The 21,654-nt window shown below is 35.8% G+C and overlaps 1 protein-coding gene across 1 annotated transcript in view; it reads right to left on the bottom strand.

The window, feature by feature from the left end:
• LRPPRC (leucine rich pentatricopeptide repeat containing) overlaps window positions 1–21,654 on the bottom strand; it is a 111,181-nt gene that overhangs the window by 75,464 nt on the left and 14,063 nt on the right. The window contains exons 2-13 of the mRNA XM_060607488.3: window positions 20,235–20,431; window positions 18,790–18,912; window positions 15,948–16,069; window positions 15,783–15,841; window positions 14,966–15,052; window positions 14,006–14,132; window positions 13,510–13,654; window positions 13,047–13,192; window positions 12,688–12,793; window positions 12,499–12,606; window positions 2,732–2,850; window positions 896–989 (exon numbers count right to left, since the gene is read on the bottom strand). Of these exons, the coding sequence (XP_060463471.3) occupies window positions 896–989; window positions 2,732–2,850; window positions 12,499–12,606; window positions 12,688–12,793; window positions 13,047–13,192; window positions 13,510–13,654; window positions 14,006–14,132; window positions 14,966–15,052; window positions 15,783–15,841; window positions 15,948–16,069; window positions 18,790–18,912; window positions 20,235–20,431 (1,433 nt within the window). The remainder of the gene's footprint in view (window positions 1–895; window positions 990–2,731; window positions 2,851–12,498; window positions 12,607–12,687; window positions 12,794–13,046; window positions 13,193–13,509; window positions 13,655–14,005; window positions 14,133–14,965; window positions 15,053–15,782; window positions 15,842–15,947; window positions 16,070–18,789; window positions 18,913–20,234; window positions 20,432–21,654) is intronic.

Here is a 21,654-nt window from a genome sequence, read left to right as displayed (position 1 = left end):
CCCTTATGATATTAAGATGAACTATTTTCAATACCAGTAATATGGTTTTTACAATGTTTCCACCTATGCAGTCTAGGTACACATTAATCCAAGATGGACTTCTAACATTTTAGGGGTGTAGAAACTGATGTTTGTGTGTTTTCTTTTTAAACAGCATCTTTTTCAAAGGATTAGAAAAATGGTCAAGTAATGTCATAGATAAGTTCAAAGATGAAAACTTTAAGAAATGTCTTATTCATCAAAGTGTGGGTAGGGTGAAAGAATCAGGTCAAATGAGACAATCTTGGTTCCGGCTCAATCACTAACTTTGACCAAATCATTTAACATCTCTGCCTTTCTTCATCCATCAATGCAGGTAATTTTATTAACATGTGATGAACACTGTAAAGCATCATAGCATTTGTTAAGTGTTTAGTAAACATCTGCTGTATTTTGGTTAATGAGGACTAGGAGATGAGCTTCATGGAACAGTGGCTATAATATGCATCAGTTTAGAAAACACTTTCAGAAACAATATCTCCTATGATTTTCACACTGACTTGCACAAGGCAGAGAAGTAACACTATCTCCATTTCAAGAAACTGAAGCAAAAGGACTGTTCCAGGTCCCATAATCAGTGGGTTAGTTATAAATAGAACCAAGTCTTCTGGGTCCTAACCTACTACCAAATAATCTCCAAGGTTCTTTTAACTTTAAAATTACTTCCAAATTGTCCATAAGTTAAACTCATAAACTGTCTTATCAATCTCGCTTAAGCAAAACATATAAAAAAAAACACAGAAAGTTACCTTGACCTTCCCTGAGGTACGTATCAAGGGCATGAACTACCCTGCATGCCCTCAATAGTAAATGAAATCAATACCTGTCAAGTTTACAGCTAATGTTGCATACTTACAAAATGATAAAACATAGGGTAAATTCCCAGTAACTGCTTCACTTCTGAATTCAGCTTGTGAAAATACATTATTTTCAGGTAGACATCCATTTTCCTAGGGATAAAGCATATTTCAATGATAACATGCCTCAGCTATAAATATGTTGATATGCCATTCAAATTTCCTGTTTTCCCATTTCTTTATACCAACACATTCTTTGATAATCCTTCATCCAAAACAATCATTTTCTAGAATACGTAAACTGAATAAATGAACTTTAACAAAAACTATGAGATAGAGTTTCAACATTCCAAATTAAATACCTAATCTTCAAATTCAAATATGTGTTACCCTTAGGATGCCTTCCTTCTAGAAAGAATTTATTATTGAAGGCATGAGACCAATTCTCTCATTCATAACAAAATAAAAATTCAATGCACTTGGATTTAACACCAAATGGTGTTAAACAATTTAACACCAAATGGTGTTAAACCAATTTAACACCAAATGGTTAATCATGTGGCCCAATGCCATCATTTGTTTAATAATTTAATATCTGAGCCAAAATTCAACTCCAATACATTTACTGACTCACTGTATACTAGCACAATATTGAAAACAACCTAATCAATAATAAGCAATAACTAGAAATAAATTAAGGTATATCCATACAATAAAACAGCACTCAAGCATAAAAAAATAACTGTTGGAATTACACACTGGAATAGAAAGTGCCAAGTGAAAAAAGTAGGTTGGGGAAGTAAGACCCTGTGGGGAAATGAATTTTTAAATATAAATTTTTTAGCAGTAAAATATTATACCACAGGCTCAAAATACTCTGCTAAATACTCAGGGAAGAGAGGTAAAGACACTTAAGATATAAACTCTGCCTTTAAAAGGACTGTAGTTATGTAATTATTTCAAAGAAAGAAAAGAACACTAAAATTATTAGAAAAATCTAGGCATTATGGGAATAACCACCTAGGAAACAGACCTTCTAAACAAAATATTTCTTTTTTTTTTTTTTTAAGTTTATTTATTTTTGAGACAGAGAGAGACAGAGCATGAACGGGGGAGGGTCAGAGAGAGAGGGAGACACAGAATCGGAAGCAGGCTCCAGGCTCTGAGCTGTCAGCCCAGAGCCCGACGCGGGGCTCGAACTCACAGACCGCGAGATCGTGACCCGAGCCGAAGTCGGACGCTCAACCGACTGAGTCACCCAGGTGCCCCCAAAATATTTCTTATTAAGGTGGCTGGTGCTCTGCCATAATGTTCCTAACTGCAGACCACTTTGTTCTGAAAACACAAAGTACAGCCCTTGCTGATCCAATGCACTATCCAAGTCAATTACTTCATTTGCCCCTTCATAAATGCCTTGCCTCTTCTGATAGAAACAGGAATTACTGGGTAGGAAAATAATGCTTTGCAGTCAAACAAAAGATTATTTTAAAAAAAGAATAAGTGTACTATGTATGTTAAGTATACTAAGACTGTATTATGAAAATTCATATACAAGTGAAAAGTAATGGTCAAAAACTGAAAACTTATAGTTACACTGTAAAGCAGGATTAAGGAGCGTCTAAATGTTTTATTTACATTTTTCTTGATATTGACATATTGCCTTTTAACACACAAGAAAATTGGTGTTTTACCTTTTCAAGTTTTTTAAGTTTAACCACTATAGATGTTATACTAACTGGTGTTTTTACAAAGCTTTTAGAAAATTGTATACAGACAATGACCATTTTTAGTACTAAGCTTAATGACTTTTCTTTTTTGGGGGTTACTACTAAACAATTAGGGAGGAAAGAAATCTCTTCAATTATGAAATTAAAACCACACTTACTTGTACTCACCTGCAAAACCCCACGAACTGACCTCACGCTATCAAAGGATGGAAACACGTAATTTATATAGGTCTCCTGATCAGGATTTACTCCCACTTCATTCATTGCTTTGAGAACTTCAATTATACCTATAGGATAAAATTTAGAAGCACAGAAATGAAATACTTGTAACAAATTAACAAAAGATCAGAAAGTTCAGTTTATTTACTTTCTGAATCATAATGTATGAAAGAATACTCATTTTGTCTAAAAAGAGAAAGCAGAAAAGCAAAAGAACTGGGAAATACGATGACAAATCTATTAATCCAGTGGCAAGTACTAAGGGAATATCCCACAAATTATAACTGTAAGAAAATTTAAAACAATTGAAAAATAAGCCTAATACTTCTGGTATTATACAAATAAACACAGATCATAAAATAGCATTGCTATTACACAGCAGTGATGGATCAACACAATAAAACTTGACCAGAATAAACACTGCAGAGGGAAGGGATGAGCGGGGCACAGGGCGAGGGGATCTGTCAAGGACAAAAGCGTTCTCTCAAGCCATTATATTAAAAATTCCCTAACTGTTAACTTTAAAAAAATTTTTTTAAGTTTTTATTTATTATTCTTGAGAGAGAGAGAGCGAGTGAGCAAGCGAGCACGAGTGGGGTAGGGGCAGAGAGAGAATTCTAAACAGGGTCCAAGCTGTCAGCTCAGAACCCAATGTGGGGCTTGAACTCACGAAACAGGAGATCATGACCTGAGCTGAGATCAAGAGTCAGACACTCAACCAATTGAACCACCCAGGCACCCCTTAACTTCCGATTTCCTATTTTATAGGAGTAAAAAGGAATAAGGAACAACAGATTCTAAGAAATTATTATCTCGATATAGTTAAAAATAAAAATCTACAAGATTGTTTCTCCCTTCTCCCACTTACAAAAAAATCTTTTATTAACGTCTTAAAAGTCACTGCATGTTTTCCAAAGCTATAGTTAGGTTCAAATAGTGCGAACAGATTCCTTTTTTAAAATTTATATTTTAATGTTTATTTATTTTTCAGATAATGCGAGAGACAGAGTGTAAGCAGCAGAGGGGCAGACAGAGGGAGACACAGAATCTGAAGCAGGCCCCAGGCTCTGAGCTGTCAGCCCAGAGCCCAATGCGGGCTTAAACTCATAAACCGTGAGATAATGACCTGAGCGGAAGTCAGACACTTAACCAACTGAGCCACTCAGACGCCCCCAAACTGATTTCTCTATACAAGACCAATTAATCTGGAAAATTACCAAACTACTCAGGTGTCACCTAACTTGACACACAGTTTAATAAAAGAAAGGACTCTTTAAAACTTATTTTCTTTAGTTTCAGTACTTTCACATTAAAACTTCCCCTAAAGATCCCTGTGTTTGCCCTATCACATCATCTACAGAAAAATTACATTTCTACAGGGGCGCCTGGGTGGCTCAGTCGGTTGAGCGTCCAATTTCAGCTCAGGTCATGATCTCACAGTCCGTCAGTTCACACCCCATGTCAGGCTCTTTGCTGACAGCTCGGAGCCTGGAGCCTGCTTCAGATTCTGTGTCTCCCTCTCTCTTTGCCCCTCCCCACTCATGCTCTCTCTCTGTCAAAAATAAATAAACATTAAAAACAATTTTTTTAATTACATTTCTACAAATTTGTTATATAATGTGCTCTAGCGCAATACTTGATTGTAAATTCCCACCGAGTACAGAAATATATAGGCAAGTGTGACAACATTATGAATATCTGCACATTTATTTATTTTAATGTTTATTTATTCTTGAGAGACAGACAGAGACAGAGTATGAGTGGGGGAGGGTCAGAGAGACAGGGAGACACAGAATCTGAAGCAGGCTCCAGGCTCTGAGCTGTTAGCACAGAGCCTGATGTAGGGCTTGAACTCACCAACTGTGAGGTCATGACCTGAGCCAAAGTTGGACACTTAAGCGACTAAGCCACCCAGGCACCCTGCACAATTCTTTTAGATAAAATTCAGATTATTATTCAGATTAAACAGTTTATTATACTTAAAATCACCTAATGATCTTCAAAACCTTAAATATTTAAACATATTTTTTAAGATACAAATACAATACTTAAAAAACCCTCAAGGTAAAGCATGTGCTTAGTTCTAAGTTTAGGAGAACATGCATGTTGGTCCATAGAGCACACAACAGGCATAATAATATTTGTAAGCAAAATTTAGGAGAAGTATTCCTCTAACAATTCACTAGGAATTACTACTAATAACATTGATAACTATCATAAAAAATGGCAAATCACACTATGCTCTTCTTTATATGCAAAGATTACTAAGCACTTGAGAGGAGGGCATAGCTAGTTGCCTATCAATTACTAGTAACAGACTTGTGCTAATCTAATGTCCTCAATGTCCTTTCTCACCAATAGGGATTGCTTTCATGACCATGGTTTAAAGTAAATAACTAAGTTTCTAATAAGACTCTCCAGTGAAATGACAAAACAAAAACAAGTTCAAAGTTTAAAGAGACCTTTAAGTTTAAAGAGCTTTCTACCCTGTTCTTGCACTTAATTCTAGTGTAAATCTGAGCAAATAACTTCCCCTCTCTGAGCCATAATTTCTTTTTTAATGTTTATTTATTTATTTATTTATTTTTTAACGTTTATTTATTTTTGAGACAGAGAGAGACAGAGCATGAACAGGGGAGGGTCAGAGAGAGGGAGACACAGAATCTGAAAGAGGCTCCAGCCTCCGAGCTGTCAGCACAGAGCCCAACGCGGGGCTCGAACTCATGGACCATGAGATCATGACCTGAGCCGAAGTCGGCCACTTAACCGACTAAGCCACCCAGGCGCCCCTATGTTTATTTATTTTTGACAGAGAGACAGAGCATGAGTGGGGGAGGGGCAGAGAGAGGGAGACACAGAATCTGTAGCAGGCTCCAGGCTCTGAGCTGTCCGCACAGAGCCCAATGTGGGGCTCAAACTCATGGACCGCAAGATCATGACCTGAGCCAAAGTCGGATGGTTAACCAACTGAGCCACCCAGGCGCCCCTCTGAGCCATAATTTCTTAGCTTACACATTAGAAATAACAATATGCCAGGAACCATGCCTTTTAGACACTTCATCAAAAAACACTTGGCTTAATCCTTCCTAACTACCATCCTTGTTAGATTCAGCAAATTGATATGTGTCAAGGCACTCAATGAATGGAAAATTTTTCTGACTTATAGAGTCTAGGCCTAGTGAATAAATAGAAACGGTATCAAGAACTGTAAGTACTACCCACAGGCATGGAAGAAATTCTTGTGGTCTAGGCCTAGAGGAAGACTGAGAACAGGAAAAAGAGAACACACTGAACAGAAAGAATCCTAGTACTTAGTTTTGATCAATCTATCAACAGCTGACTCCTGAACAACATGGGTTAGGGGCGCTGGCTCCAGTGCAATTGAAAATCCGCACATAACTTCTGACTCTCTAAAAACTTAACTACTAACAGCCTAATGTTGACCAGAAGCCTTATCAAAAACAATCAATTAGTACATTATTTTGTATGTGCTATGTATTACTGTATTCTTACAAGAAAGTAACCTAGAGAAAAAAATGTTATACAGAAAGTGTAAGTTCTCTCTCTCCCTCTCTCAAAGTAAAGAAAGAAAGAAAGGAAGGAAGGGGCTCAGTCAGTTAAGCATCCAACTCTTGATTTTGGCTCAGGACATGTTCTCACGGTTCTCTCACGGTTCATTAGATCAAGCCCCGCGTCCAGACAATGCAGAGCCTCCTTGGGATTCCTGCTCTCCCTCTCTCTCTCTGCCCCTCCCCCGCTCACATGCACATTCTCTCTCAAAATACTAAAAAATAAACTCAAAAAAAGAAAAAAAAATCATTAAGGAAGAGAAAATACATTTTCAATACTGTATTTATTTAAAAAATCCGGGGGCGCCTGGGTGGCTCAGTCAGTTGGGTATCTGACTTGGGCTCAGGTCATGATCTCACAGTTCGTGAGTTCGAGCCCTGTGTCAGGCTCTGTGCTGACAACTCGGAGCTTGGAACCTGCTCTGGATTCTGTGTCTCCCTCTCTCTCTCTCTCTCTGCCTCACCCCTGCTTGCTGTCTCTCAAAACTGAATAAACATTTAAAAAAAAATTTTTTTTAATAAATAAATAAATAAATAAATAAATAAATAAATAAATAAAATAAAAAATCCATGTTTATGGGAACCTATGCAGTTCAAACCTGTTACCTGTATTTTCAGGGGCCAACTGTATTAACAAGGCTTTCGACTCTGTCTACTGGGGGCAGGGGGATGTACTGCTCTATGTAAATAAAGCTGGAAATGTCTTCAGAAGTCAATCTTTATTTTAACCAAAGTGTTAAACTGAATGATTTCTCTAACATCAAAGACATATCTTGAATAAGAAACCAAGTCTCCTAAGGCAGGTGGGTAGCTCAGGCAGTTGAGCATCCAACTCTTAATTTTGGCTCAGGTCATGACCTCACAGTTCATGGGTTTGAGCCCCATGTCAGGCTCTGCGCTGACAGTATAGAACCTGTTTGGGATTCTCTCTCTCCCTCTCTCTCTGTCCCTCTCCAGGTCGCATGCCCTCTCTCTCTCAAAATAAATAAATAAACATTAAAAAAAAAAAAAGTTTCCTAATTGCTGGCAGGTGCTCGTAACACCACAAAACTGCAAAAACCTACACTTTATCCTGGAATCAGAAGAACGTGGGATCAAGTCCTTGCTCTGTCACCAAAAACTGATTTTTAGCAGTTCTTCGTCTATAAGAATGATGATAATAAAACTTTCCACTTAGCTCTCAAGGTGGTCATTTAAATTAAAGGAAAAAAATGTGTGAAACCCTAAAAATACTAAATAAATGTTACTAGTAACAATAATGATTTCATTTTTTTAGCTGTCTTAAAATACCCTAGTAATTTTTTAGATTTTCTTAGTGATACACAGAGTAAATGCAGAATAATGTAACTATGTATTTGATTTTCTGATGTCCGAAAATAGACCAACAAATTGAATGTAAACAGAAGATTTTTATTTCTGTACAAAACACTTCACTCTGATATCTAGGATCCAAAGACATTTTATTCTCTTAACTCATTGTTCTTCCAAAAGGTACATTAGGGGGAGGAGTGTATTCTGCTCATTTAGAGGATGTGTGATGCCAGCATTTTTTAACATGTATTTTTCTAACTGAAATTAAAGTTGGTTTAAGAAAACCCAGGTCCAGGGGCACCTGGGTGGCTCAGTCGGTTAAGCGTCCGACTTTGGCTCAGGTCATGATCTCGCGGTCCATGAGTTCGAGCCCCGCGTCGGGCTCTGTACTGACAGCTCAGAGCCTGGAGCCTGTTTCAGATTCTGTGTCTCCCTCTCTCTCTGACCCTCCCCCGTTCATGCTCTGTCTCAAAAATAAATAAACATTAAAAAAAAAAAATTTTTTTTAAAGAAAACCCAGGTCCACACCTGTCTGATCAGTTAAGTTCAGTCACTCCCTTAGGCATTCTGAGGGAGGATACAAAGATATTCACTTCAATAACTACAGTCCGATGGGAGGACAGAAAAACTTATCAATAAGGAGAAAAAAACATGATTGATATCACATACCCACTTACCTCCTCCTAAAAAATACAATTCATATATTTTTTTAATTTTTTAAATATTTACTTATGTATTTTGAGAGAGAGGGGACAGCAGCGGGGGAGGAGGAAAGAGAGAATCCCAAGCAGGTGCCTTCATATTTCTCTTTTACTTATTTTTACTTTTATCTTTTTTTAAAAATGTTTTTCTACGTTTATTCATTTATTTTGAGAGAGAGAGAGAAAGCACGAGTTGGGGAGGGGCAGAGAGAGAGGTGAGAGTGAGAATCCCAAACAGTCTCCATGCTGCCAGCACAGAGCCCAACACAGGGCTTGAACCCACGAACCGAACCATGAGATCATGACCTGAGCCGAAGTCAGATGCTTAACCAACTGACCCACCTAGGTGCCCCTTGTATTTTTCTTTTAAATAAAAAGATTAAAATAATCATATATTAACCTAGAGAAACATAGATTCCAAACCTCTGTGAACTTAGAAAATCGAACTAAGACTAAGCAATCGAATACAAATATTTTTTTATTTTTTTTTATTTTTTAATATATGAAATTTACTGTCAAATTGGTTTCCATACAACACCCAGTGCTCATCCCAAAAGGTGCCCTCTTCAATACCCATCACCCACCCTGCCCTCCCTCCCACCCCCCATCAACCCTCAGTTTGTTCTCAGTTTTTAACAGTCTCTTATGCTTTGGCTCTCTCCCACTCTAACCTCTTTTTTTTTTTTTTTTCCTTCCCCTCCCCCATGGATTTCTGTTATGTTTCTCAGGATCCACATAAGAGTGAAACCATATGGTATCTGTCTTTCTCTGTATGGCTTATTTCACTTAGCATCACACTCTCCAGTTCCATCCATGTTGCTACAAAAGGCCATATTTCATTTTTTCTCATTGCCACGTAGTATTCCATTGTGTATATAAACCACAATTTCTTTATCCATTCATCAGTTGATGGACATTTAGGCTCTTTCCATAATTTGGCTATTGTTGAGAGTGCCGCTATAAACATTGGGGTACAGGTGCCCCTATGCATCAGTACTCCTGTATCCCTTGGATAAATTCCTAGCAGTGCTATTGCTGGGTCATAGGGTAGGTCTATTTTTAATTTTCTGAGGAACCTCCACACTGCTTTCCAGAGCGGCTGCACCAATTTGCTCGAATACAAATATTTAAGGAGCACCTGATGGCTCAGTTGGTTGGGCCACCAACTCTTGATTTCGGCTCAGGTCACAATCTCACAGTTATGAGATCTGAGCCCTCAGCAGGGCTCCGTGCTGGGCATGGAGCCTGCTTAAGATTCTCTCTCCCTTTCCCTCTGTCCCTCCCCAACTTGTGCACGTGCTCTCTCTCTCTCAAAAAAAAAAAAAAAAAAAAAAAAAATTTCAAAGATAGTCACGACAAAGTTCATGAATCCAGAGGAAAGCCTCCATTCAAAAAGCTTTGTAGAATTAAAATAGTTTATACTTTTGGGAAAGATAAATGGTTGATCTGAACAACTTTCACAAACTATGACCACTTACTCCACATGATTTTTGAGTCTTATGTAGGGCACTCCCTCTACCAGAGGCAATATCTTATTTCTTGAAAAGTATTCTCTATTCAACCAACTTTACTCAATTGGCATTCAAGCTTCTGTATGGCCCCTTCCTTATAGATCTTATCCCTTCTATACTCTTAACTTTTCGGTTTTCTAAATATACTCAGAGATATAAATCCTCAATCATTTTGGGTTATTCCCTCTCATTCAGGCCAACTTGCTAAAATTCGAAGTGGTGACTTTTCCATTTGTGCCACAGAGAAAAATACTAGTAAAATGAGCTATAAGGAAATCACTGTGAGAATCTTCCTTAGGGGTTGGTGATGGCTGAACTGGCAGCCAGAAATATTCTAGAATTCAATAATAGTATGAATGATCGTAGTATCGTTGAAAACTCTTGCTTCAGTTTGATCTGATCTCTAAATACCTTTCTTTGATTTCATGAAGGGTTTTATCTATTCCTTATGAAACGCTCCTCTACATCTTCCAACACTACAGCTGTTATTTTCTTCTGTTCTTTCTACCAGTTTATATAGGACATTTTCCTGGACAAGAACAAGTTCATTGCACTGAAAAAAATGTGACCTTCTTACCTGACCCTGAAGAAACCATACAAAGTATATATAGCCATTTTGTTGTCACATGAAGGACAACTGAAGAACACATACTTTACTATATTTCTGGAGCTCCCACAAAGGGAGAAACTAGTTTTTAAAAACTGTAACACAACTGACAGTATCTTGTACCTCAAGTTACCTTTCTCAACTTTTATGTTTTTCCAGATAAAACCATCACTGATTAAAAAACTTATACCACTTTTTTAAATGTCCTAATGTAAAAACTGGCACCTAACTTTTAGTTAATAGCTAAGAATTTTTATAAAATAAACACAACATAACACTTACAAATGTCTAACACGGAGGTATTTTGATATTTAAAAAGAGTGTTTAAATTTTTTTTTTTTTATGTTTATTTATTTTTGAGACAGAGAGAGACAGAGCATGAACGGGGGAGGGGCAGAGAGAGAGGGAGACACAGAATCGGAAGCAGGCTCCAGGCTCTGAGCCATCAGCCCAGAGCCCGACGCAGGGCTCGAACTCACGGACCGCGAGATCGTGACCTGAGCTGAAGTTGGACGCTCAACCGACTGAGCCACCCAGGTGCCCCAAAAAGAGTGTTTAAAATAGAACAGAAATCCTCAGTTCTAAGCCCAGCAGCACTGACAGCTAGGTGTGGAATCCAAGGTCAGTCATGGAATCTCTCTGCTGCTCTCAGTTACTTCATTAATATAAAGCAGTCTTTCAACAAGGCACCTTTGTGATCTAAATTATAAGCTTCTAAGAGAGGATGGATTCAAGATAAAGCCCATTTTTCTACTAGTCTGAGCTACAACTATCAAAAGAAATCACCTGAATTCTTCTATGCTTACTAAGTTGTTAAAGTGTGGTAACCAATTCAAGTCTAGACACACTGATACGGTTGAAGAAAGCAAATTTTCCTGATGAACAAACAAACATTTCAACAGGGGTATTTTCTTATCTGTGTAGAGGTGGACAATATGAATATGCCCGAAGATTTTCATGGAATGATGTAAATTTTCTCTGGTTCAAAAATACTGTGTTAAAGGTTACTTCTTGGGAGCTTTCAAAACTGGAGGATGTGCAAAGAGTTAATCAACTAGCATACTGTTTTCATGAAGATTTTTCTAAAAAGGATTTTGAGACTTTTATAGCCAGAAACAATTAGGGAATACTTGTTTCACTATTTCCTTTAGACCAGAAGACGACTATATATTTAAAATAAAATTGCAATATGAAAGTCTGCTAAAAGCACTTTTTTTGTTGTTTGTGCATTTTGTTTGTCACCCAGTGTCATACTAACAACTCTGCATCTCATTCTAAAGCACATTATACTGCGAGATAAAATGAAAAAGACCATTTTTTGTTTCCCCAAGGGGGAAGTACTTCTGTTAAAAGCATCTTTTTATGAGACTACTCTTTCTGAATTACCAATAATGCAAACCAAAGAATTAGATACTGTACTCTAAAATTTAATATTTGTTCAATTCTTATTCATATCCTATAGGTATCCCATGTGTACAAGGAAAAAGTATGCTAAATGCATAAGCGTACTTAAGAACCTGAGAGATTGAACATTTCTGTCCTTCAATCAGCAGGCTGTCAGGTCATGAGCACTCATTTTGCAATAAAAGTTTTCCTGCCTTTCCTATTATTGTAACTCAGCTCAGTTAAGGAGACTGGTCCACAAAGAAAATGGCTTGATTATGTATAACTTTATCTTGAATAAGGCTAGACAAATTAATTTTGAACGGTATATGTAAAATCAAAAACTAAGGAGCTTTTCGAAAAACTTAAAAATAAAAAACTGTTTAAAACTACACTCACAAGTCTGAGTATCAAGATCAGAGACGAAGTCAGAATGAAATTAAGACGAAAGAAATCCACTATGTTTTTAAAAATGCTTGCCCAATTCTTGACTCTCACTTCAATCAATTCTATTTTCTCAGAAGGTCTACTACTCAGAGAGAAGTTTGCCTTCCCAAAGAATCCAACTAGATGTGTGTAGAAACTTACACTGGATCTCTGGACCATTATGAATCTGTAAAAGGCAAAACCTAACCTTGAACATTTTTCTCCTTCTGATGTCCAGCTAGCAATGGCCAGAAATAATGAGTTCTGACAGGAAAACCTTCTTCCTTCAGAGCCTTCATTAGAGCTTTTGCCAAATCTGAAAGAGATATCATAAAATATTACAAAGCTACTTCAGCAAAACTTATTTATGTCAGTTTTAATGATGAGAATATCATACCAGTTTTATTGGCTTGTAATGCGCAGTGGAGTGTGAACTGCAAAGGAGATGTATGCATCTGGGATTCCTTTAACTGCTTGCAGTAATCTTTCAGCTTCTCTGCAGGCTAGGGGGAAAGGTACCACACATCAGCTGGGTCTGCAAATATCCTACCATTTGACCTTCTGCAGATATGCTACCACTCCTGGAATGAAAAATTTCAACCTCTCGTCCTCTTTCTAACTGATAAACTTATAACACAGAAACAAAGTTTTCATAATGTTTGTAACTGGTCTCATCTCATAGTATGTTCTTCTACTTTATAGACTCTTATTTCACTGCCTATTACACTGTCAATAAAGTAAAAACAGACAGGATACCGTATTCATAGTCACACAGTGTCGTAAAAAGAAACTGCCAAAGTCATTCAGATTGTCTTCCCTTGATACAGGACATGCTAATAAAATTTGGAATGCTGTATCTTCCAATTTTTCAGTGACTAAAAGCAGAATGAGGTTCATTGCATCTGGGAAGAAAAGAAAAGAAAGACATATTCTGTTACTGAATTGAATAATATTTTTACACCGCAGCCACTCTGAAAGACAAACTTATGAACTACAAAGGCCAAAAGGATATATCTCCCCAGATAACAGTGAAACACTTCCAAATCAAAACATTCCCATCTGCTCATTAACTCAAGTTGTTTAGTTCATTAATCTGACTTCTAAGAGTCCTGTGTTCATGCACTACAATCCCCTATCGTTAGAGAATGCCCTTTCCATCATGTAAGAATAGTAATTCAGATTTTTAGAAAAATCATAAAAATAAATTTTTAAAAACTACCTGGAATATATCTTCTTTCATATGTAATTTTTTCCAAAATTTCTGGGACATATTGAGAATACCCAGCTTTACTGAAACTAAAAATAATTTGCAATAAATCACGGTCCATAAGGTAAAGATCAGACTTCTTCACCTTCTCCAGAGTCTGTAGACAGTTTCAGAAATTAGAAGAACGAGTTAGAAACCAGTATTTTTAAATTATAGCCAAATAAATTAAAATACCAAAATTTAAAAAATTAGGAACATACACCATCTAAAGGTTTAGGGCTTATATTATAAAACAGAAAACATTACATTTCAGCAATAACTGTAAGATCAACACCAAGGTACCAAACTTTAAAAATTCTCCATCAATACTAATGTCTACAAGAAATACCTTTAAAAACAGATATAAGCTACACTTTTCTGCTTCATGCAAAACATAACACAAGCTCACACAAATGATTTTTTTTTATGCAATAGTTTTAAAGTATTATTTACATGACATAAGACATACCTGCTTAACATGATCAATGTCACCCTTTTCAGCATATGCATTCAATAATGCTAAGTATGTGTCTGGACCAGGCTCAATTCCAGCCTCTCTCATCACTGTGAGAATATTTTCTGCATTCTCTATATCTCTGGAAGTTATTCAAAGAAAACAGAACAGATTATTATAATACTGGCAAATGTAATACTATCATTCTAAAATATATTAGCCTGTACTTATTAAAATTAACAACTCTTATAAACCATTTAGCAAAGGACATCAGAAAAGAGCAAATACACATGAAACCAGCTGTAGGTTTCTGAAACAACAAAAATAATAAATGTTCCAAATTAAAGAGAAACCAAACTGCATAATAATCACCTAGACCTTAAATTAATGTGCCCTCTTTCATCAAGTGTGCAATGACTCAAATTTACCTTTTTAGGGAAGAATAACATTTAGTAAATTATTCTTCAAAAATAAAACTGTTTTCCAAGAGCATCAAGAGAGCAGTTAAAATACAAAGTCAAGGGGTGCCTGGGTGGCTCAGTCGGTTGAGCATCCGACTTCAGCTCAGGTCATGATCTCACAGTTCGTGAGTTCGAGCCCCGTGTTGGGGCCTGTGCTGACAGCTCGGAGCCTAGAGCCTGCTTCGGATTCTGTGTCTCCCTCTCTCTCTGCCCCTCCCCCACGCATGCTCTGTCTCTCTCTCTCTCTGTCAAAAATAAATAAAAATTTAAAAACAAACAAACAAACAAAAAGTCAACTAGTCTGGATCAGGCCCAATTTTTAAAATTGAATTATTTTCAAATAAAAGTTTTATGAAACAGATAAATTTAAGAATAAGTTCTTAAAAAATTGCATGTTCTACTTCACACGCTCAAAATTTTTGAGGGGTTAGATAAACATGGTTTAAGAATTTTCTACAATAATTTCCTATAATTTAAACCTCGCTCGAGAACAAAACCTTAAGTTGAACATTACCCGGCTCTTGCATGCCCTGTAACAAGAGCACTGAAAACTGCCTCCGTGATTGGCAGGTCCTTAGTTTTCATAAATCCAAGAATCTTGCTGCAATAAAAGAGAAATGAAAATACTTTTTGGAAATATACATCAGAACCACTTTTTACAACATACAAACACAAAATCTCACTCCCTGAAATTATATCAATTATATCAAATTATAGATCTTGAACTACCCTTGGTAAAAATAGCAGGTAAGTTTTTAAAATGTGATTGTTTCTTCTATACTAATTAACCTTTAAAAAGCCTATAAAGCTTAATAAAAATCCATTCAATTAAAAATGAATTATACATTTCAATTTATTCCTTATTTCCTAAAGCTGCCATCCAAAAGCAGTACTAAATTTTACAGAGAAATAAACGTCACAACTGATTTTATATGAATCAGCAAGATAGAATATTGCAAGTTTTATAAATGAATAGTTTACATGGCTAAGAACATTTCCTTTAGGAAATAATCAATTTAAAAGGACTAAAGCCAACTTTATACACCTCAGCAATTTTAAGCCTCTGTTCCAGTAAATCCAAATTTTAATTAAAATAGCAATACTCAAAAAAAAAAAAAAAAAAAAAAAGCAATACTCATTTATCTTTCTCCTCTTACACAATTTTATATTTTATCTAAGTCATATTACCAAATTTGCTAGATTAAAATCCTTCTGAAATAATTTCCCTAAGAATAAGCTTAAAAGAAAAAAAAAAGACAAATAAACGTATCCTAGGTTTACAGGACTTAACAAATTTGTTTCCTTAAACATACATTTATAGAGCTCCATACCTGGCACCTTCAATATCTCCTACATTACAATAAGCTGCGATCAACCTCTGGTATGTCACCTGTCAATGAAACGGGCTAGTTAATATTTTTTAAATACTATCTTTTTCCTGGGGTTGAAAAAAAAAGTGATATAACCAATAAACATTTACAATAGCAGCTACCTACTCGATTTGGTTGAATGTTTGCTTCCTCCATTTTTGCCAAGAAGTCAGTTGGTGAAAATTTATATTCATTTTGAAGATAGACTTTAAGTAAAGCATTATAATGACTTACATCATACACAGTACCTACAAATAAAATTTAAATCAAATTTTTAGAAAAGGACCTAAAATCATATTCTTTATCACAACTAAAATATGCATACTTAAATTTAACAAACAAAAGGGGTAAAATGGTCACTTCAGCATTTCACCCCATACTTAGGCCCAACTATACAGAAATCTTGTCAGAACAGAGCAAGTTAAGCATTTAAGACAGTAATTAACTGAATTACTATACAATCACAAGTAACTGCTTATTCAGATGTTAAGATGTAAAGTGACAAAGATTTTCTTACTTATGAAGCATAATATCCCTTCCTGTTAGAAAATGTTGACAATACCTCTGTATTTAAAGTGACAAACATTTTTGATAGAAAGTAGTCCTTGCCACAGAACAGACACACCAAGACGGACTGTGACTGCAGTTGTTCTATACAGGGAGGACTGTACTAGCAGACCTGGTTATTTACTCACCAGGCTACTCAGTGTTTGTTTGAAGGCTCCATTTCCAGTTACAGTTTCTAGTCTGCTATTGTTAATTACCCCTATTCCAAAGCTCTTTGTTTTCTTCCAGGCCCTATCTTGCCTAAGGCCACATCAATCAAGGTAGCCACTCAGCCTTCCTCAACCCACTGATGACATCTTGGTCATCGTATCAATCTAATGCTATTTTTTTACTAAATTTGCATGAATTAAATTTTATTTCTAAACTGCCTGTAGCAACACAGGCCTCTGGTCAGTCACTTTGAGATTCTAGACCACACAGGACTTACTCTATTAATATTTGCTTTTATCTTAGTAGACTTGTACATACTGTGCTATGTTTCAGAAACTGTGCTAAGTGCTCTGCATCTAGAGGCTCTGTTAGTCTTCACAACAGCTTTGAGACGTACTCTTATCCCCATCTTATGCATGAGGAAAACTGACTCTTCCACTTGTCCAAGGCCACATGGCTAGTAAGTGACCACAGATTTGAATGTAGGTGGTCTGCCCTGAGTGCCCAATCTGTTAACCGTTGTAACACTTTATATAAGGCCTTAAGGGGAACCATGTACAATTCAACATCTGCAATGTGATTGTGCATCAAGGTTACCATACGGTGCCTGAAAACTTCTAAAAAATCAAGTTGAACTCTAATAATGGTTGGCTAAAAAGCGGCTCTAAGACTGAAAGAACGAACGTATATCCTTTTTCACAAAAATTTCTCCCAGTTCAACATGTATTTTTAAATCACATGACTTACTGACATACAGAAATTTCTAGTTTTTTTGAAGTCAATTCTTTATTTTCACTTTCCTGCTGGCTTTTATACCTAGAAGACTATTTTCCATTCTGAAATCCATTATTCATCTATTCTTCTCAAAACTTTAAACAAACGAACTTGTCATCAAAATTAGTTCTAGATGAATTCAAAACTGAGGTGAAGCTCTGTGTTTATTGTATAGTTTTTTTCCATATAGATACTACATGTTTCTTGAAGGATATTCATAGATATTTTATATATTTGTGACTAAACTTAAAACCTTCTACCCATTTTATTTTCTAACTAGGAAAAGTTATAGATTCATGAACATTTAATATTTCCTACTACTTTACTGTAAGTTGATTTTCTGGGATTTTACAGGTAAACAAGTATATCATCTAAAGAACCGTAATTTCTCATATTGTTTCACAACTTATTTCACTGCATGATATTAGTTGTTGGCTTTAAATTTAACATGTTAAAGAAGTATCCTTCTATTCTTTGTTAAGGTTTTTAAAAATCAAGAATGAACATTGGATTTTATCTAATGGTCTTTTAAACTATGTTATTTTCTGAATAGATACTATGTTCACGGTTCAAAATTTTCAAAGCATAAAAAGGTACAGAGTAAAATTGTATCTGGTATTTATTATCCTTCAAGAATTATTTTAATGTTATATGCATATACAGATATAAATATTTTTCTTCAAAATAGTAGTATACTATATACACCATTCTGCACCTTAATTTTTCCTTCTATTTTGGAGAACACCCCACGTTAGTATAGAAGAACTCCTCCTTTTTTAACAGTTGCACAGAATTCCATTTCATGGACACCCCATAATTTATCTGATCCCCAGTGAGAGACATTAGAGTTGGTTCCAATTCCTAACTATTACAAACAAGCCACAATAAAGGATATCCCTTTGCACATTTGAATATATCTGTGATCTAAATTTTTTTTTTAAATTTTTTAATGTTTATTTATTTTGGAGAATGGAGGAGAGGGAGGGGAGGGTCAGAGAGAGGGGTACACAGAATTCGAAGCAGACTCCAAACTCTGAGCTGTCAGCACAGAGTCTGATGCGGGGCTCGAACTCATGAACCACAAGATCATGATTTGAGCTGAAGTCAGATGCTTAACCTGCTGAGCCACCCAGATGCCCCTGTTATCTAAATTCTAACAAATGGAACTGCTTGGTCAAATGATATGTGCGTTCCCAACTTTGACAATACAACTGCCTTTTTATCCTGTCCTTTTTCTTTTTAACTTACCATAAAAGTAATAATTGTTATGAAAATTACTTTATTTTTTCATTTGAGTATAGTTGACAATTATTTTATTCTCAATGCCTCTAGATGTCGCTATAACTCACCAGATAAATATTACCAAGTAGCTCTTCCATAAAATTGAATTATAGCATTTATGTAAATAAATTCTTATTTACCAAAAGAAAAAATATCTACACTTTTTACATATACACATATTTTTAAACAATCATACCCAATTTCTGAAGTTTGTCCCATATCCTATGAGCAAATTCGGTTCTCTCTGATAACTGTAGTTCAGGCAAGAGAGAACCACAGCTGCGCAGGAGAAGCAAGGCTTGATTACCACCTGGGCTCCCTGTGAAAAAAGGTAATGGATATCATTTAACACAACAGCAATATCATACAGGTAAATATCAAAACTTAAACTGAAATCCGTAAATAGTCAAAACTCTCCTGCCTCACTGAGATGTTAAGAGTACCCACAAACTAGAAAAACCCTACTCAAATCCACAAGTAACATTTACAATGTTACTAAAAATTATGTTTTTAAAATTAGTCTGCTTTTAAAAAGCTAAGGTTATGAATCCATGTAATCTGCAAGGCTCTATACCATATAAAAATACACAGAACTTAATTTATAAGCACTACTTACTACAATTCAAAGGCTAAGCTCAGTATCTTATGAAAATAGTACAGAGCAGTACAATTAAAACCCATGAATACCAAGTTTACAATCAATTACAAAATAATATAAACTTCCTTCTCCCTTTATCCATGGCCTTTATCTACATGTCTCTGAAAGATGACTTTAAAACCAAACAAAAACAAAAAACAAACCACTCACTGTATGATTCCACTTAAATAAAATATCCAAAATAAGAAATCTGCAAGGCCAAAAAGTACACTAGTAGTTGTCTAAGGCTGGAAGGGATGAGGGGTTGGGGGACAATGGCTACGGGTTTGGAGATTTCTTTTTGAGGTGATAAAAATATTCTAAAATTAACTATGGTAATAGTCGTTCAACTCTGAGTAAATCAAAAAGAGAAAATGATACAATAGCTTTTAAATACACACAATTATAACTGACACTTCTTTGATATCCATCATCATTAGATTCCATAGCTTCTTAATGTGAATGAAATCCACAGATGGGCTTTAGGAAGCTGGTGAATATTCTGTAACTACATGCAAAATTATGTGCATGTTTGCATGCTCGGCTTGTGGGGGGTGGGAGGTGGTAAAAGGGCCTACAACCTTCCACCAGATTATCAAAGTAAGTGATTCAAATGGATTATAATAGCTAAGTGAAAATGAAAGGGAAATAATGATTATTGGTCCTTCTGGGAATCTATCATATGTAAGCATCTTAGGGACAGTTGACACCATACAAGGCAAGATAAGAAACAGCTTCCAAACGATTTACCACTGAGTGACTTTTTTTTATAAAAAAGTGGAAAGCAAGAAGACAATTTTTATTTGCTGATTTTGGAAAAAATATCTAATACAAAAATGTTTCATGCAAAACTTTGCCCTGATGAGTTGGAAAGATCAAAAGATCACAATCATAACATAAAATCATGATCAATAGAAATAACAAACAAAATTAAAAGTATCAAATAACATGTTTTGCAGTGATCTTGCCCTGAAACAAGAAAATATACAAAAAATTTGAAATACCTGAGTGACAGGTGTTATCAAAGACTTTTTGTAGAAGAGTCTTTGGGATGCGGCCAGTTCTTCGGACAGAATTATCCAGTCTCATTAGAGCCCAGTCAAATTGACTGGCATTCTTTCTATGAGAGGAGGGCTCCTCTTGAAGATAATTCTTTTTCTCAACAGCAATGGCATATAGCCTGGCTTGGCTCAGCAGCCCTCTATAAAATGAAACACAATTGGTAACTAACTAAACTCACTTATTATCCATATAAATTCTTTTATTGAGCAAAATTTATACAAAGTTTATTGGTTACCAAATACCTAAATTCTGGTACAAAACCAGAAATGCTCAGAGAAGTGTAAGATGGTAGGAAAGAAAAGTTCTGCCTTTTACTCTAAATAAAGTCACAAGCACACACAAATTGTATGCAAAGTAAATCTCCTGAATAACTGTGTCTTGATAACTTTCCACATGGAATCATTTCAAAGTAAGACAATAATATGATGTGGTTTAAGCGTGTGTGTGTGTGTGTGTGTGTGTGTGTGTGTGTGTGTGTGTTTTATTTTCCTTAAGTAAAAACAGCTTAATGAAGGAAAATGAAGCAGTTTATGCTACAAAGTTCTTCTCACCTTTACAGAGATCTAAAATGTACTTAAAATTCTGATAACTGCTTTCAAATGTTTTCTAGGTGTAATCTCATTATGAATTTAAATTTAAAAGAAGACCAATAACCAAGTTTAAATTATGCAATTTTTTAAAGAATCATTCAGGACCAAAGAATTTTCAATCTCTCTAAATAAGTTTGAAACATTTTATAGTGACTGTTTCGGCTCTCAATTCATAGCTGCTTTCCATCTGTCAAAATACTAATTATATAGTACCTTTCTAGTTATTTTAACAACTTCAATCATTGAAAATAAAACTAGATTTCTGGTATTAAACATCATTAATTTTCAGGGGCTCCTGGGTGACTCAGTCGGTTAAGTGTCCGACTGCGGCTCAGGTCATGATCTCACGGTTTGTGGGTTCGAGCCCTGCCTTTGGCTCTGTGCTGACAGCTCAGAGCCTCTCTGCCCCTCCCCCGCTTGTGCTCTGTCTCTCAAAAAATAAATAAACATCATTAATTTTCAAAAATTAAAAAAAAGTTTAAAAATTAGATAAGGTCAGATTAATACATGTAGGTTTATAAAGAACAAAAAACCTTTTTTTTTTTAATTTTTTTTTAACGTTTATTTATTTTTGAGACAGAGAGAGACAGAGCATGAATGGGGGGAGGGTCAGAGAGAGGGAGACAGAATTTGAAACAGGCTCCAGGCTCTGAGCTGTCAGCACAGAGCCCGACGCGGGGCTCGAACTCCCGGACCGTGAGATCATGACCCGAGCCGAAGTCGGCCACTCAACCGACTGAGCCACCCAGGTGCCCCAACAAAAAACCTTTAA

Source organism: Panthera onca, chromosome A3 (assembly GCF_046562875.1).
Source record: "Panthera onca isolate mPanOnc1 chromosome A3, mPanOnc1 haplotype 2, whole genome shotgun sequence".
NCBI lineage: Eukaryota > Metazoa > Chordata > Mammalia > Carnivora > Felidae > Panthera > Panthera onca.
Note: the sequence above shows the minus strand (reverse complement) of the source record. Positions and strands in the feature narration are given on the sequence as shown.